Raw genomic sequence first — 18794 nt, 5'->3', positions numbered from 1 at the left:
CCCTGAATTACCTGGAAAGTCAGTTTTCAAAGGAAGCCAAAAGGAGAACAACTATTACTGTTTAATAACTTTTGCATAATGTTACTAATTTGTTGGAACAGAGTGTAAAAGTTGTCTGATTATTGACAGAATTGAGCTAATTCAAGCACACAGTTTTGATGACCTAATGTGCATTTATAAAAGGATCCATCACACAAACCAAAACAGGAATGCAGATGCATAATTGATCATTAAGCCTAGAGTTTGAATGTGAGCAGTTCTAGTAAAATCAGCATGAGTATTTATAAAGCCAAATATGTACCTGTAATTTGGCAAGACCAAGGAGATGTGAATGGTTAAGGGAATATGTATGCAAATATATTACAGTCTGCATTTCATAACAAGAGCTTTTAAAATGCCTGGGTTTGCAAGATGATCTGATAATCTGTAGAAAACCCAGCAAATTAAAAAATAAGACCACTTAGTGTAAGTTTTGGTTAATACTGTGTGTACAAGACTGGACCAAAACAAAAACCAAATAATCATGCAGCAAGTATTTACCAGTTTAGATTTTATTTCTTTTCAAAATAATGGGGTTTGTTTAGATTTAAAATACTTCAGTAATTACCTAAAACAAATGTACACTTTGTTAGAACTTCTGGTAAATGCTGATCTTGAGTTCTGAAAATGCGTGACAGAATACAAGAAAATATAAAATTGGGTTAGCAAAATACAATAACGGAGCTTTACAAGAGGGACACACATTCTATATTATTCGACCTAAGTCTATCAGGTAAACATGGTGTAACAGCTTTCCACTTAGAACACAGCCTACAAACTTAATCTGCAACCTGAATCCCAGGAAAAATTAACTTCTTATCAACTCAAGGCTAGTAGGCTCCAAAAAAAAAAAATCCATCTCAAGATGTGCTTCCTCATTGAACATATATTCCCTTTTTCCATAAGGTATACATTTTAAATTTTAATAGATCACTATATATGATAAAATTGCAATAAAACATTCTCTTATTATTCATGATTCAACTAAGTCTGTAGCCATAACATAAGTTATTTTATATGTGAACAGTTAAGTGTTTAATAAAAAATATATTTATTATTGCATCTAGTGAAAAAAACTTTGATGGTTCTTTAAAAAAAAAAAAAGGACTTGCTGTTGGCTAATTGCCAAACAATCCCTTCCCTGTGGCTTGCTTTTTCAAGAATTATAAAGGAACTCAGAAGTTCGCTGTGATCTGGACAGCCAAAGACGATTAACCTGTATAGGAGCAGGATGCACAGTACTTGATTAAATCCACAAACTTCCCAAATGAGCTATAAGGATAAAAAAACATGTGGTTTGCTATTGTGTCCATTTCCAAAGGACAGCTCACAAGCTTTCCTCCTCACGTAAAAACTGGAACACAGCTGAGAAGTCTTTCATGGCATAGCCTTTGGCACACATCATCCTGTAGATCTGATGTGCCTGGGAGCCCAAAGGAACTGGTGTCTTTGTGCTGGTGGCAGAAATCTGGGCTAAGCCAAGGTCCTGTGGGGGGCAAGAAGAGAGAGGAAAAGGTCAGAGAGGAAGAATGGAAGGAAAGAAAAAGAGAAAAAGTCAAGGGAGAAACAACAAGGACGTGAACAACTATGTACATATAATAGGTTATTTAGCTTTCACTGTAACAAGAACTCTACTGGCAGCAAGTAAAATACTCCAGCCTTAAAATTTGAGACCAGGAAGAAGCAGGTTTTGTGTAGTTTTTATTTTTTAAGACAATAATTAAATGGAATTCAATAGAAAACCCTCAAACTTTGCCTTAAGAACAGGAGGAATTTTAAGATTATATATCACTATATAACCTAGCAGTAAGACTCAGACTCTTCTTCCCCATAATGGATCCTATTTGTCTCTACTTGTCTCATCTGCTCAGTCTTCAGGTCAGATGGGCTGTAGAAGGTCCCCACTATAATGTCACCTGTCCCTGCTCTCCCTTTAATCCTGACCCATAAATCTCAGTCAGCCCCCCTCCATCCCCAGGTAAAGCTCCATGCACTCCAGCTGACATAGAGCCTGAATCCTTCCACTCCAACACCCCAGTCAGAGGAGTCATCCCACCATGTCTCTGTGATGCCAGTAAGATCACAGCCCTGCAGACATGCACACACAGCATTTGCATAGGGTCATTTAAACTGATGAAGTCCTGATGAAGCCAACTTACTGTCTGGAATGGCTGTAATTCCTTTGTGCTGCTCCTCATGAGCTCTCCTGCTGGACCTGCAATCCATATCCAGGCTCTGAACAGCTACTGCTGTCAGTGGCATCAAACTGGTAGGAGTGGGACCAATGCAGGTTCCCCCTCCCCCAGTAACTTTAGCTTACAGCCTCCTCCACCACAGCTCTGCAAGCCTGTAAGCGAAGATGCTCTTCCCCTACTCTGACAGATGGTCCCATCCTTGATACACAAGAACTGAAAGACTGTAGTGCTGCTGAGAGCACCTTTGACTTCTCAGGGATGACTTACAAGACAGGTCTTTACTTTCTGTGTGTCTGGATTTGAATTAGCACAAGGAAATTCAAGATCTTACTCTACTCTCTAAATGTCACTTCGATCTGTAAATCGGCTCTATAAAGGTCATTCTGATACAAATCAGAATTATAGTTACTTTTCCTATTACCCTCGAATGACTTCAAGCTCCAGGAAAATGGGAAAAACATACATATCAGATGTCACAGGATCCAAAATAGTTTTCATCTGCATCAGGGCAGATCATTTCTTCTCAGTTGAAAGACTGATGAGCTGACAAATCTAGGAATACTTACTTTAACCTACATACAGTAAGATATTTCATGACATATATGAACTCTCTTTATGCAATCTGTTCCCACATTATGAATTTTATTCAAAAAATATTAACTCACTAAATTGTCCTGGGCCTGGTGAGCATTTTGTGATTAAATCATCCTCTCTTTTGTTATTAGTATTGTTGCTGCTACTGTTTGTGTTCTTATGGCTGCTTCCCATAAATAGTTCTTATCTCAACCCATGATCTCTGCCTCTTGTGTCTCTGACTGGAGGGGGAGTCACAGCATTTTTTTTGTGGAAGTACTAAATTGGGGAATAGCATTCCTAAACCAAAGCAATAAAGTAGCTCTGTTCATGCCAGTAACGAAAATCTGGCTCCAAGATGGTTAAAATATTCAATGACATTGCAATAGTAAAATGGACAAGGACTCCTGACTGAAGGCCAGGAAGGTTGCTTTGCTTTTTTAAAACTACATCCTATAAATTAGAGCTTTGAAGGAAAAAACCGAATAAAATGTAAGTAAAGCTTATCTTTAACTTCAGATTGTGAAATATTTTGCACATTTTCACCTGAGATTGGAGATTCCTCAAGTGAAATAGTACAAAACAGTTCTGAAAGAAATTTCCCTTTGCTGACTTACTTGGGAAAGTAAAATTGAGTGCATAGTTTATGGCTTTGGAACTGACATCTTCCAGATATCTCAGTGCACTGAATATTCCAACATTTTTCCTGAGCTTGGAATAGGGAAACAGATTCTATTCCACAATTTGCTTCCACTTTGGAATTACCTGGTTTCTTACATTTATTTTGCAGTTGATGTAAATGAAACTGCCATTTGGAATAAAGCTCAAAGGCTGTCTTGACATGACTCAAGAGAAGCATGATATAAATCCAGCTCTTCTCAGGATCCAAAGTTGACATTTAATTTGCAACTGTGCTGTCAATGAAAGATGGAACTTCTGGCCCGCCAATGCCTTGGACACAAACATGGTGTTTGTTTACCAAACTAAACTAGATTTTTAAAAATGCAAAATCTTTAGAGCAAGTTTTACATTACATTGACTAAATTGTATGTTTCAGTATCAAATTTCAGGACCAAAGAATTTCTCAGAAGTGTCTGCAAACTTTTCTGACCCAAACAGTTAAAATAAGGATCCTTTGGCTTTAAGAGATTATGCTGACAAAATATTTTTAAGAAAGCCTTTGATTTCCACCATCTCTGATATGTGAGCAGGAATTTGAACTTCAGTAACACTGTTTAGTGACTTACTGAGGCACTCCTAGATATTTTCACTGTGGAATATTTTCTCCTCAACCTCAGGGTTTTACCCATCTCTTTCACTTTGGAATAGATTCCTTTTTATTTCTTAAGTGGCAAAACTGTGCTCTGCGTTTTCCTTAAAAGAGTCCCCATCTCAAACAATTCACAAGCTGCACAATATGTCACACATCAGGATGATACAAACTAAAAAGCAGTGTCTTAGAAGGGGCCACCACTGCACCAAAGAACAGCCTGAACATGATCAGCTGTCTTGACTACTTATTCAAGAAATCTCCCATCCATATAGAATAACAGAACACGGTTCAAGAGGCATGAGAAGAATTTAATTTTCTTTACTTCTTACTTAGGATTCTAGCCTAAAGAAGGCAGACTTCAGGACTGTCAGGAGTGGCAAGTCAGAAGAGGTGAACAGCAATTACAAATCTCTCAGAGGAGCTCTCTCCCGGTTATCATTGATGCTTTATAACCAAAAGCTGGCAGTTTCAACAGGCACAAACCAGGCTCCTATTCCTTCAATTAAAGATCTTTCAGGGCATCTTCCAGGGGAGATGAAGGTCCCTCTTAGAAGTAGACCAAAGGAAAAAAACCAACCCTTTAGAAAGAAACTTGAAAGGGAGGGAAGAAAATGTGTGTCTCCATTGCATTTATACTGTGAGGCTCTTGTGACAAGATTGAGAGCTACCAATCAAGAGAATGGAGATTGCAGTGTGAAACATGGCACAACAGGCAGAACAGATTCTGAAAACAACACACAACATGGCAACAAGCTTTGAGACAGGGCCAAGATCAAGTTGCTTATCTCTAATTGCTTGGCAAACTCCAAGCAATAACCTAATGCTTTTTATAAATCTGTAATTTAAACAACACCTTATTGTCCTCAATGTTCAATGACATGAACACAATGTAAAAAACACTACTTTTCAATATTTTAACACATTCCTCAAAGAAATGAAAGTTCCTGGCCATTGGTTCATTAACATAAAATATAACAGCCATTGAGGGGATGTGAGCCATGCAGCATTAGCAAAGTTTTTTGGTGCTACCATATGCAAAACACTCTGGACCTGCTCTGAAGAGAAATTGGCTAATTTCATTGAGTGTATAAATGCACCAATTGTCCTAAATCAACTGCAAAATGACATGAACAGTATCAATAAGCAGGTATTACATACAGGAGCTCCAGCACTTTGGACATTTGCATGGTAATATCCGAGTTTGTTCACCAGCTTAGAGAATGCTGTTTTAGTTTTAAGTGCTATATTTCCACTTACATGGAAGGGCTGAAAATGGACAGAATGCCTAACCAGCTGGGAGCACTCAATAAACTGGTATACATAAAACCTATCCTGTATGAACTCAAATGCCTCCCTCAGGACAGTATTGCCATGAAATGGATATTCAGTGTGAAATTATTTCCTGCACTTAGATGAGACATCTCTTCCAGAGCTGATCATTGTGCTCAGTGCAGAAGTAGTTCAAGAGCCAGAGTTCTACATCTCCCTCCTTCAACTGTGTGTCCTATCAGTGGGATGCAGAGCTCTGACCTCCTTGCCTACTTTCCTTTGGCCTCCAAAAGCTTTGCTTTCCTGACCACAGAGTGACTCAGGACACCACTTTTCCTGGAAAAGCCAAGAGCATGGCAATAAGTGCATTTCCCTAGGATGGCATAACAGTAGGTTTTCAACTTCCTACCGCTGAGAAGGATCTAAATCCCAGATCTCCCACTTCATGGACAAGCAGTTTAGATTACTAGATATTTACTCATGAGAAGCCCTTTTTCTGTCACCAGCTAAGACAATTCAGGAGAGCTCACAGAATGGTGCAGAAATCAGCAGGAGATCAGCCTGTGGTGGCGTGGGTTTTTTCTGCATTCCAAATGGCCTTAGGCAAAAGGACAAGCACACAAGCAATTGCCTTAGGAAGGAAGAGTGTGCCAGAGAGCATGTCCAGCAGCACAGTGAAAGGTATGTGGAAGAGTGGGCCCAAAACTGAGATGGTTATGACATTATCAGCACCTAATTAAGTCACTTGGATTTCCCTTAATTCTCTCTTGAACTTAGGCTCCCAAATTCTAGAATAGCTTGCAAGAGGCATCTAAATGACTTGCTGAATGCTCACTACACCCACAAGTCCATTTGGACTCCTTTATTAAGGCAGAACTCAAAAAGATAATGCATATAATCTCATATATAACCAATACATTATCCTGTAATCACAAATTTTCACAGAGAAGATCGTTTGCTACAAACCCAGACAGAAGCAACTGCATATTTTTGACATGCAAGTGGTTATGTACCTTAGCCATGAGTGTTGTTCCAAAGCCACCTTGATAATTGTTAGCTGAGGGTACTCCTTCCATCACTCCAGGAACAGGGTTGTACGTATCGCTTGACCAACAGCGACCTGAGCTCATATTTAGGATTTTGGCCAGCAGCTTTGGGTCAAGGCCTAATCTGTCAAAGGTCAAAGAAGAGAAGTGTTAATGTCAAAATGCACAAGGCATGGGTGACTTGTTTTATATCTTAGGACCCTACCATCATTCCTCTCCCTTTATTATAAGTCATGAAAAATGACAGAGTATTGATATTGGGGGCAGGGATGCTGTATCTTAAATTAAAGAGCATCAATCCACCATTTAAGCAGTAGGTTTTCAAAGCTTCTTTCCTTTTGCACTCAGCAAATCCACTTCACCTAGCAATTTTGAAAGTGCAAGCAAATTAAAGGTCCTCTGAGAATAATAGTTACCTTGTATTTCAATTACTAAAAGACATTCTCTGTTCTGCTACCTACTGGGTCACATACTTGTTCTTCATATCAAAATATTCTCTGAACAAAGCAAAAAATTCACAAGCAAGTGTGGCAACATGAAAATTATTGTGTGATGCATTTATATGTGAACAGTAGTGCATTTCTGAAGTAAACAAAATAACACAATTAATTCTGCTCTAATAATGTGAATAAAAATGCTGCACTTCTCAAAAAAACATCACTGTCGTATACATCTGTGCATTCTTGTCTTTGCTATTATTAAATCTTCATTATATGCTTCTGCTTGTGAGGCAAGTCTGCATTTCACTGTGACATATGTTATCTATTTGCAAACATATATTATAGTTCTGGGTCAGCTGCTGATAAGGTTACTGATCCCGATAAAACAAAGCTTGTCCAAGTAGAAACGTCATTTGTTCTACCATGGAGATGATGGCATAAACTGCTGCTTTGTGCAGACCCCGAAAATTCTTCAATATTAGAAGAAATTGACCCTCCTATGAATTCACATTTATGCTGATAATAAGTTGCAAGTGTAATTTTACATCAATTGCATTAATACTAAGAACAAGCAGCAGCAGTTTATCTGGCACTGTACAAATGTTCAGCTATAGACAGGACAAAAGAGAAAGCAAGGGAGCTATCTCCAGTAACAATTCAAGATGAAAAAAGGACATTCTAAAAGGAGTACAGCACAACCTTAAAGTTTATTTAAATAGATTTCAACATTTTTTATGTTAGTTCTTACATCACTGACTTTTGCAGATCCCCATAGCCTAACAATGCCTTCAGGCACTGTAGAATGCAAGGCTTTAATCTGTTGATGAGCAGAGCTCATTACCAATGGAACAGTTGCTAAAAAGTATGTTTATCTATCTATCTATCCCAGTAGGCACTCTGTATTTGAAAAACTACATTTAAGACAGTCGGCCATACAGCATGGCTCCTACTCCTATAGTGGCACTGTGTCCTGCAATCTGCCCTCCTAATGCAAAGCAAGGTAGTTTTCTGTATTTCAGACAGCTTTTTAGCAGTATTGCAGTGCAGTCTTTTTTATGATTTGCTGCAGCAGCCTCTGGAATTCAACGGAAAGTCTCTGTTGGCCTAAATAGGATCAAGCTTTATGCTCGTCCCCATTTTTTCCCCAACCCTCTAATTCAACTGAATGCTTATAATGATACTTTATTTAAAAATATAAACTGCATTTCTCAGCACCAGTATGTTTTCACAGTATTTGAATTGTATTTTTATTGTGCATAGTGCATCAAAGTCTTCACCATAAAAGTCCTCATCAAGAGCCACTCTGAATAATGGGTTCAAATGCTGTAATCACAAAAACCCACACTGGGAGCATTCAAAGCCTGAGCTTTCAAATACACAGAGGTTGCTCTTTTCTCCCCAAACAAATCTCTTGACTTGTCTGTTTCCTTATCATTGTTACATCCAGATCAGTATTTTTACCAATGTAGTGCCTGCTTGTGCCATATCCAGCATGGAGAGGACTGCAATTACAGCTGTGAGTATACTGCAAGACAGAGAGCTTATTATTTCAAAACATGTATAACCCTCCCAAAGAATGCTCTTTTTACAGTGCTTCAACTACCTCCCTGTGAAAGTATACTTTCAAAGATATGCATGTATTATAGAGATATGTAAAATACTGTCTTGCACTAGATCTGACATATTTTTTGCTCTTGGAAAAGAAAAAGGAAGATAGTGTCAGTTTGTATCCCTGCTTCTTCAAAATTCACTGCTCTTAACACCATGCAGCTTCTTCTTCAGGAGACCTGAACCTATTTTTTTTTCTCCTTTGCAGCAAGTGTATCATATAAGAGCAAGTTCAGAAGTGCTTTGGCATTTCATCTTCCTGAAGATTCATCCACTGGTGCATATATAACTGACAGTTAAAATTAGACATATATTAAAATCAGTTACTGAAGAAGTCCTCTGTCTTCCACTGTGCCCAAGCTTGTATGGTCTGAAACCAGCCAGAATATACAGTAATTGTCATCAGCAAGAATCTATCCTAGAAAGTCATGCTTCAGTGGAGAAGACTGAGTTTCCATTTGAAATCAACAAATTAATCCAAGGACAGGTATCGAAGGGCAAGTTTAATAGGAAGCAGCTACTGGGCTCTCAACCATGATAAAATGTTATTGCTGTTTCCTGTAAATGGCTGGAACATACAATACTCTCTGCATAAGAGCTCCATAGCTGTTCAGGAGATATACTGCTCAAGCTATCAAAATGATGACAGTCTGCCAGTCCCCATAACAACTTGCCATTGGACGTGGCAAGAGCTTGTGCATGTGCGTGTGAATTTACAATTACCAAAATGTTCTTCTCCCTTATAAGCAGAAAAGAAGCTCATGTATTAACTGTACTTAGAACAAAAACAATTGCTCCCTCAAATCAATGGTTCTTCAATAACATTCCTAATGAAGTGAACAGCAGAAACTAAGCAATAGATGCATATACTAAAAAAAAAAAAAAAAGGTTAAAATAGGATCCCTTCACACCAGTGGTCAAAATTCAAGTTTTTCTGGGCTCTAATAAAGTCTCAGCCTGAATTTTTCACACATTCCTCCAAAAGCTCCATCTGGCACAGGTAAAGAAACTGAAACAGCGTCTCACAAGAAAGAAACATCCTGGTCTCATTTTAAGGTGTAACAACTCAAGTAGCTGAACTGTTGAGAGTTTCCCATCTCAATGTGCTTCGGGTAAACACTGTATGAAGGTGCAAATATTCAAGCAGAACCTTACAACCCTTCTATCACAGTTAAAAGTTACTACTTTGCCATTGGTATTTTAAACAAGGTAAGTGTTCTCTAGCATCATTCCTAACCTTCATGACACTTAATCTATAGTCCCATGCCAAAGACAGCAGAACCACACCTTGGAGCTCTTTTTCAAGGTACTCTTTCTAAACTTTGAAGCAGGGATGTATCCAGGGCTAATTATTCCTCAGCCTGTTGCACATGCTCCTTTCAACTCTCATTTCTGCTTGTGTCTTACATCCATAGCTCAGGGGTACTCACAGAAACCAGATCTAGAGACTGAGACTATGTTTAAACTCAGCATGAGAATAAAAAGTTCTTTTACTATCTTTTCACTTTATTTATCTAAAAAAACTAAGCAGGACACAAGTCCATACATTAAAATTGCTTAGGAAGGGCTGGATTTGCAGCTTTTTGGTTATAAATTTGGGTGGCACTGCAATCTCTCCTCATAGAGAGCATTTTCTTTTCTATAGTAAGTACAAATTGATTTTGCAGAGAGGTTCTACCATAGAGCCCTTACTGCTCTCCTGGTCCCTTATATCCCAACCACACTAAGCAAACCTGCCCTGCCTCGTGTCACCACATAAGCCCTTCCTTGAGTCTTTGCAGGCAGTTTCTGATGGGACTGCCAACTGTCTGTCAGGCAGCAACTTCCATCTGACCTGAACACAAACCTGCTATCAGCAGTATTTCCCTTCTCAGCTTTATTTTGCTAGTATTAGAAATTGTTTCACTGGAACTCAGTAGAACAAAGTTACTGGCACTGAGATGATCAGCAAAATGAAAAAGAAAAATATTTTCTGACTGTGGACAGCATCACTTCATGTTTGTACTTCTATTTGTGCAGTTTACCTGTACTCTGTGTGTCAGCTTGACACGCTAAGTCAGTATTTTGCAATATGCACATTACTCATAAAACTGTACAGCAAAAGGTGCTCAAGATTTTTCTACTGACATGTTGAACTAACCTGCTAGAAAGAAAATAAAATATAAATGACATTGTGAATTAATTTCCGCAATGTCTGCCACACCTTATAGCTTTTACTAGTAACATTCATAAATCATCAGGAAAGTAATGGAAAAACTGAACATAACAAGCATTTCATTGGTCAGAACTAAGGATGGGAATATTTTAAAAAAGTATTTATGTAATTTAATCCATATAACTTCCAGTGAAAATAGACATCTTCATTAGCAAATTAAGATGATGTTCCAGAAAAGAAAGTGAAATATAAATGCAAAATTACATAGCAATATGGCCTATTTTTCTGGGAATTTATTATGGAATTTTTGTTCATTAATGTCAGTTTTCTTTCCTCCTCACCACATTCTATATGCTACTTAGGTTGAAGTTTGGAAAAATTCTATACTTTCAAATAGAAAATAAATAATACGATAATTTAAAAATCTGAAATTAGTAAAACAGTCACTCTAACTGCTTCAGAAAATGAAAATTTAGACTGCATGGTTTATGACAACATTAGAGAATAAGTGGCTTATTAATAGAATTAATATCACACTGTTTTGAAGACTTAAGTTCAGAGTATATATTGGTTTATGGAAGGTGTTGTAATATGATTTTTATCATTTATGATTTTATGATGTAGCTACATCTAGTTTAGACAGCAGTATTTTGAATAATTAATTACTCAAAGTCCCTGGAACTGATTAAAAAAAAATGTAGCAGATATACGCAATTTGTGACATAAAGACATTTTATATTTATCTGGAAGTTAAGAACACATCTAAGTACCACAAACTCCTTTTCTAAATTTCAGATTTCAGTATCCTTTACCCTTACTAAGTCAAAGTCTGACTTTCTTCACAGGTAAATATCAATCTAATAAATCAAGTTCAGTTTTCTACTCTCTTCAGAGCAGGCAGCCACACTATCCTTTGAGCTTTAGACTAGAAAAAAAATCCCAAATTTATTGATATAGAAAAAATTCTAATAATGAGAATGACAAGTGTAAACTTCTACTTTAGAAATTTTTACACACTCCAAATGGAAAGCTCTTATTGTAGTTATATGCAGAAGTCATCTTCTCAATAAGCTAAATTAAAATCAATGAAAGAGTTCTAAATTACTTCATAAGACTTTAACCACCTCTGTCTTAAACTTCATGCAGTTTTTGACAAAAAGAGTTCTACACTTTGGTTTAAAATCAGCAGATTTCTTCTACAATAAATATAGTTCCTTCTTGATAACCTTAATTGTAGGGTAGGGAGGCTTATATATTATTACTTCCACATTGGATTTTTGCTCACAAATGACGAAAACAGATTCAGCCCTTATTAAATTTAGAATTTAAGCTGAAAAAGGAAAAAAATCTAAACACCTTTAAGCTACAGTGACTACAGACATCTACTTGATCTTCACAGGGTTTACATGCACAGAATACCCCTCTTCCAAACCTCTTGATTTTATTTTAGTCATTCCTACAAATGTAGACATAATAGAACTACATAGTTTTATATATATAGTTATAGTTGTATAACTGCAACAAAAAATTAGTTGGATATGCTTTATTAAGTGAATCATGACTCAAAGCAGAACCCCATGCAAGCTTTCTGGATTACAAAAGTTGTAAACAATGCTACTGGTTTTATTATGGCTTGATGCAGACATGCTTCAGTATATTACAGACTCTCAATTTTAAAATGTAAATGGTACAGGATATTGATAAACCAATTAGCACTGATGCAAAGCAAATTCCTCTTTTATCTCAATTACAACATGACAACTTAATAGGTCAAGACAGTCTAACATCTGAGACAAGGGCAATTCAATAAAACAACTGCATCTTGATATGGTAATTAAGAGGAAATGTGAATCCATTACATTGTCCTGTGTATGTGCACATATGTAGGTGTTCTTTTTTATTTATTTAAGCATTCAATGCCCTCTTGCTGTTTTTATAGTGTATCAAATCCACATGAACACAGTTGAGCCCAGCTGATAAGTACCTACAGTATCTGTAGTTTCAGCAGGCAAATTTTAAGGATGCAACTGTGCAGATAAATAATTCATGAAAAGCCCCTAAAATATACACAATTGCAAGATAATCTCTTTAAACACGGGGTTTTTCTGTATATAAATTTGAAAATTATTTTGATCTGGCTACAATAATTTATTAAAAGTTCAAATACATTGATACTGAACTGGTACTTGCATTCACTCTATTAGAGAATAAAACAAAATAACAAGGACCACAGCAAAAGAAATACATCAAAATTGGAAAATAAAAATAATTTTGCTATAATATGATGTCACTTAAAAGTTAAAAGATGTATCACATGCTAGAAAAGAAATTGTAGTCTTAGCTTGGCAGTAGTGGGCATACTGCACCACTTTTTGACAAAATAGGTAGGTTTTGGCAATTAGGACAAAGTGCTCTCATTAAGTCAAAGAAAGGTAGATGTTCTATTTAATGCTTTCATCTTAATTTGATACACACACTGTAGTAGAAGTTCACTTTGTAATATATCTTGGAAACAGTTTAAGAAATAAACAAAGTCAATGAGAGCCATATGGGAGTATAATATTCTGAATAAACTGTACATTACCTTAGAATACAAACAAAAACTTACCTCTATATTAGCTCTGGATGTTTATAATGAAAGACAAACATTATTGTACGCTGCATTACAGCAGAACAAATAAACTCTTCACATGTAGAATATAACAACCCATGCAGCCAACACAAGAGAAATTCTCATGCTGAAAACACCTCATTTAGCTTGTTCATGACTTTGTAAGACAACTTCTGGCAAAAAGTTCACCGATTTCTTTTAATCATTGTCTCAGCAAAAGTCAACCATAATACATAAAAAACTGTAAACACGGAAAAAATGTTTTTTGTGGTGGTTCAATCCACCACAAAAATCAAACCAACCTGATTCCAAGATTCATAGCCTCAGCAGTTCCAATCATACTGATGGCCAAGAGCATGTTGTTGCAGATCTTTGCAGCCTGAAAACACATGAAACCACCAATTAGTTTATGCATTTTCTTAGAACTAACATACAGGAATCAACTAGGCCCAGGACAATATGATTAATTATGTTCTGGCAGCTTTCTTCTAGAGTAAACACAGATCTGTGATAGCACAAAGTTAATGAACATTGCTCTATGGTTCCTTCACAGATTAAAAATACTTTCTTTCTTAGTACTGCTCAGTTAGTATACATGCCATGTAAGGGCTCTTTGTCCTTCAGTAAATCTAAATACAGATGAAACAAAATTAAAATGTCTCTCCTCTAAGAAGTATAATCTCAACAAGCCACTGTGGAGAAATACCAGTCACATTTGGGTGCTAAGTTACACAACATACAGGACAAAAGTGCCATGACATTATTCACAAACACAAGATTAGAGGCAAACAAACAAATATGAAGATACATTATCATGAATTTAGTTCTGGAGTAGAAGTGTAGGCATCAATAAATAAAAAGGCAGAAAAAGGAAAGACTGAGATAGCTATTAGCCCTTCAGAGAGCATTACCTGTCCGGTTCCAACCTCTCCACAGTAAACCACGTTAGAACCCATGCATGTCAGCAACTCTTTGGCAGCATTAAATTCTTGTTCCACTCCACCAACCATGAAAGTAAGGTTTCCAGCTCGAGCAGCTCCAACACCTGAATCAAGACAGCATTGGATTTAATAACACTATTAAAAAGCCTCAAAACTTTGGCAGATTTTCTTACCAGTAAGGGTCTGATGATGCAAAATTATTATTTCATTTATGATTCATCTCTCAAATTCTTTTTAAAAATAACTCTACTCTCCCAGTAATCAAAGGATCAGCAATCTAAATTCTCAAACATCTGAAGGAGATAAAACCACCTTATCTTCCAGGCACACTAGCAGAAAAGTCATAATACTTGCATAAAACTGGCAGTCACTTTTGATAGCTATACAAAGAAACAATCAACTTTTTATGCAACTTTGCACTCCACAAAATTCACTGTATCTGAATTACTAAATAAAATTTTTCTTCTGTCGAAGTACTCTTCACAAACAACCATGAACCAACTACTGCTCAAAAATAACTCTGCTTTTATTGGCCTTTCCAAACCCAGGCTAATTTTTATGAATGCTTCCTGATTTTCACATGATTGAACAGTTAAAAGACACAGGCATATTAAACCAAGTCATCTGAATTTCTGCAGTTTATTATGTTCTTAATCTGAAGCAAAATTCTCCTAAATCTGAGAAGCTTTAAGTTAATTTCCCACACACAAACTTAATGTATATACAAATTTCCGTGTATGCAAATTCTATGTAAAGACAATGTAAAAATTATTCATACACACACACACAAACAGACTATTCCCAATTTTATTCCTGTAGTCTGTCCTGTCTTTAGCACAGTCCAGTAAACACACACCATGGTTCTTTGAATATACAGCTCCTAAGCACAATACTGGTAAATTTTTCATGTGATATTTATTACCTCCACTCCATGAAATATTCTATTCCTTAAAAGAAGCCTAATTCCTATATGAATTACTCTTACATCCCTAACTTCCCCATCCCCAGTATTTAACGGGTATAACTGCTGGGAAAATTCAGCCTAAACTGATGAACTTCCTCACTAATTTTCACTCTGGCAAGAAGCATGGCCATAATGAATTTTCTGTGCTATGCATCACACATTGGCCAGTTAGGATGTACAGCTGCAGATAACAACTGACTTTCAGATTATACATGCTCAATTAGGCACAGTGCTCTAAAGTGCTGTACCATAGCTAAGGAAATGGTCAGTTTTGGACTTTGTTTACAACATCAAGGACAGTTACACTGCAGCTTTTCACACTTAAGAATTTGTTGAATTTTTTTTCCTTTTCAATAAAAATTTTAATTGATGCTGTCTCTACGTGCAACTGCTCTGTGTGGCTATGTCTACAAATGCCCCTTTCTGTATCTCCCAATTGTTTACTTTTCCCATCCTGCCTTTCAACATGCACCATCTTTTAAGTCACTGAAAAATTTCAGACAAATTTGACATATCAAAGTCTCAAAACAGTAAAATACCTACCAGTTATACAAAACTAGGCAACAGTAAAGATGCTCATAGTGATGACCTGCTCAGCCTATATTAGAACCTAGAATCACAGGATTTCTGGGCTTGGAAGTGACTTCTCAAGACCATTCAACCTCTCCTGCTCAAGGAGGGCCAGCTGAGGCATGTCGTCCAGGACCTTGTCCAGACAACCTTCAATTCTCTCCAAGGATGAAGACTCCACAGCCTCTCTAGGCAACTTCTTCCACTGTCTGCTTACCCTCACAGTAAGCACAGTTTTCTTGTGCTTCAGACAGAATTCATGAGTTTTGATTTGTGCCTCCTGTCCTGTCACTGGGAACTACTAAGAGTGTAACTCCCTTAGTTAATTCTCTCCCATCAGGTCTTTATACCCATTGATAAGATCTCCCCTGTGCCTTCCCTTCATATTATACAGTCTCAGCTCTCTCAGTCTCTCTTTATATGAAAGATGCTCCAGACTCTTTGCCATCTTCATGGCCCTCAGCTAGACTCACTCCAGTAAATCTGTGTCTTTCTTGTGCTGTTAAGTCCAGGACTGGAGCATCTAAAAGAATTCAGACCCATAGCTTTAACAAAACAATCCATCTGTACACAGAATGCTGTTGAGGTACTGAAATATATACAGTGCTGAAGATCTTCCTGCCCAGGTTGAGAGACACCCAATTTCCAGCCAATCCTTGATCTCACTTGGACTACTCCTCTCCAGGCAGCTCACAGGAACTGGGCTAGGAGCAAAGCCCAAACTAGCTAGCACAAACAGGTCATTGTTGTCTTTTTGGCTACCATTTCACTATGTACATGACCGCAAAGATTGCTACATTAATAAACACAATGATTTTCATTCCATTCCTCTAGCTGTTTTTATTCAAACCACATAATGGCCTTTACCACTAATCCTGTGATCTGACCTGCAGCAAATTAAGTAGACAATTTAAGTCAAAGCTTACAAACAAAATCCAGTACTATCCATCATAGGTCAATAGCCTTGTATCTAGATTACAGACTGCTAAATAGCTTCAGAGATTCATTTATTAGAGCAAAATTAATGCTGACAATAGTTTTCAGCTGGTTAATCTTCTGACAGCTGCACTCTCTCACTTGTTCAAACACATTTCAAGAAGCAAAAATAAATTAGTTAAGTAGGAAAAAAGAGACCAATTTGTTGTGTAATGCAGAAGGCTTGGAAAATTCTTGTTTTAAAAACAAAAACCTATTTACTTCATGGTAGATTTTATCATCCAGTTGGTTCTTGCCAACTCTCTCCTATTTTATCAGAATCAAATGAGCAACGCAGCAAATGTTCAAGACTGGCGATTAAAAAAAATTTGGCATGGAGTCTAGGAGTACAAGAACTGTAACTTCAGCTAAAAATAGAAATTAAAAAAAAACATTATACAAGAGTGCACAGCCTTCTTTCATAATCACTACTTCCATACCAACAACACAAGCCAGTTAAGTATTATCCGTTTTTAACACTAAAGAGAGCAATGGAGATGCAGAACAGCTAATGCAATTTAAATATGCTATTATTTTTCATATTTTGATTTTTTAAAAAGAAGTCTTACCACTTAAGATAATGTTTTATGTACCACTCCTGTGAGGTCAGAAGTCCTTTAAATCTATGTGTTCTTTCTAAAATACAAAAAATCTCTTCACATCCTTGGGGAATAGTTTTCAGATAAATTCTATCTATGATTAGCATGTGATTCAGTAAGATTTCCTCCTCTGCTTCAAAGCAAGACTGCTGGAGTCCATGGCTGCAGTCTTCACTTGTTTTTTCTAGGATGATAACCCACACACATGTGCAGAATGCATCAAGGCTGTCACACCAGCAGATCCCACACAGTAGATCAACTCCAAGTCTGTGGTCACAACAGCACCAGAGTTTGTCCCAGAGATATAAACTGACAGAAACAGAATTGCAGAAAAATATAAGAGATCTAGCTAGCTGAGGGGATATGCAAGAAGTGACTCTGAGAAAAAAATATTGTAAGAAGTTATAGAGCAACACTGCAGTATGGCATGTCCACTCGGTGATCAGTTTTCCACTTGCAAACTAGCAGGTTTTGGATGAAGACCTGCAGAACTAAGTTTTTTTATTGAAGGAGGTACATAAAGAACTGCACTTCAATGCACCCTGTCACATCAGGCCACGCTACTTGTGGAGCAAGTTCAATCCAGGTGCTTCTCATTTGATTGCCAATGGATTGCTCAGTGAACCTGCTACAGAACAGTTAAGTTCAACATTTTAGACAAAAATAGGAATGGAGACCTAAAAGCCCTCACATGAGAACAGTAACTGGTTGCAGCTACCCTGGAACAGTCTGAAGATGACCTCAAGTTTTAGCACCAGGCAAGCAGCCCTGTTTGACAGACAAGCTGCCCTTCCCATATTCGCTTTCCTGTGCTATTTAAACAATTATTTTGTATTGTTACAAAAAGTCTTAAGATTTTGCCACTCCTGTTTCCAGTTCCAACAAAAGCCCTGAACGTTCCTAATTTTATACCTACATCATTAGAATTGCTTTGTTTCTATCAGTTTGCTTATTATTAACAATACAATTTGCTAGAAGAGAGATGTTAATGTAAAGGTGTTATATGAAAGTATCTGCTTTTGGTTTCAGCTTTATTACATTTCTGTAAGAACAGAGGGCAGATGAGCTAAAAAGAAGTGATATTGCAAGGCTATGCATTAGAGCACCACCACAGTGGTAATGCTGAAAGCAGCACCACTGCTGGAAAGACAATGCACTCAAGCATATCCCTGTGCCAACATATTTAGACCACTGTTGTGCTGCACCTGCAGACAAAAAAATTCATTGCTGACGAAGTTGAGACCAAAATGATGTGAACTGAGCTGTTTCAGAGTCTTCAAAGGAGAAGTAAGAGATGAAGGCTGTAATATCAAGAGGCTTCAGCAAAAAATAATCTGTTTTGTTATTTTTCTATCCAAGTTGCAATTTTAACAACTAGTTTTATGATATAAACTAGATTTAAAAAAAAGAAACAAAAAACCAAGAAGAACATTGCTAGGATTTTAATCCTCTGTCTTGTTTTACAATGTTGCACCTTCAAGCAAAGGAGTTGAGGTTTTGCCTGTTCCACTTTAGGAAGTGCAAGGGAACACCGGT

At 37.0% G+C, this 18794-nt stretch overlaps 1 protein-coding gene across 1 annotated transcript in view; it reads right to left on the bottom strand.

The window, feature by feature from the left end:
• Nucleotides 1–533: 533 nt before the first annotated feature.
• The window catches only part of HIBADH (3-hydroxyisobutyrate dehydrogenase), an 82190-nt gene continuing 63929 nt past the window's right edge, over nucleotides 534–18794 (bottom strand). Inside the window, exons 5-8 of the mRNA XM_079300041.1 lie at nucleotides 14121–14254; nucleotides 13512–13588; nucleotides 6363–6519; nucleotides 534–1525 (exon numbers count right to left, since the gene is read on the bottom strand). Coding sequence (XP_079156167.1) covers nucleotides 1367–1525; nucleotides 6363–6519; nucleotides 13512–13588; nucleotides 14121–14254 — 527 coding nt within the window. The 3' untranslated portion in view covers nucleotides 534–1366. The remainder of the gene's footprint in view (nucleotides 1526–6362; nucleotides 6520–13511; nucleotides 13589–14120; nucleotides 14255–18794) is intronic.

This window comes from Erithacus rubecula (assembly GCF_903797595.1).
Source record: "Erithacus rubecula genome assembly, chromosome: 3".
In the NCBI taxonomy this organism is placed as follows: domain Eukaryota; kingdom Metazoa; phylum Chordata; class Aves; order Passeriformes; family Muscicapidae; genus Erithacus; species Erithacus rubecula.
Note: the sequence above shows the minus strand (reverse complement) of the source record. Positions and strands in the feature narration are given on the sequence as shown.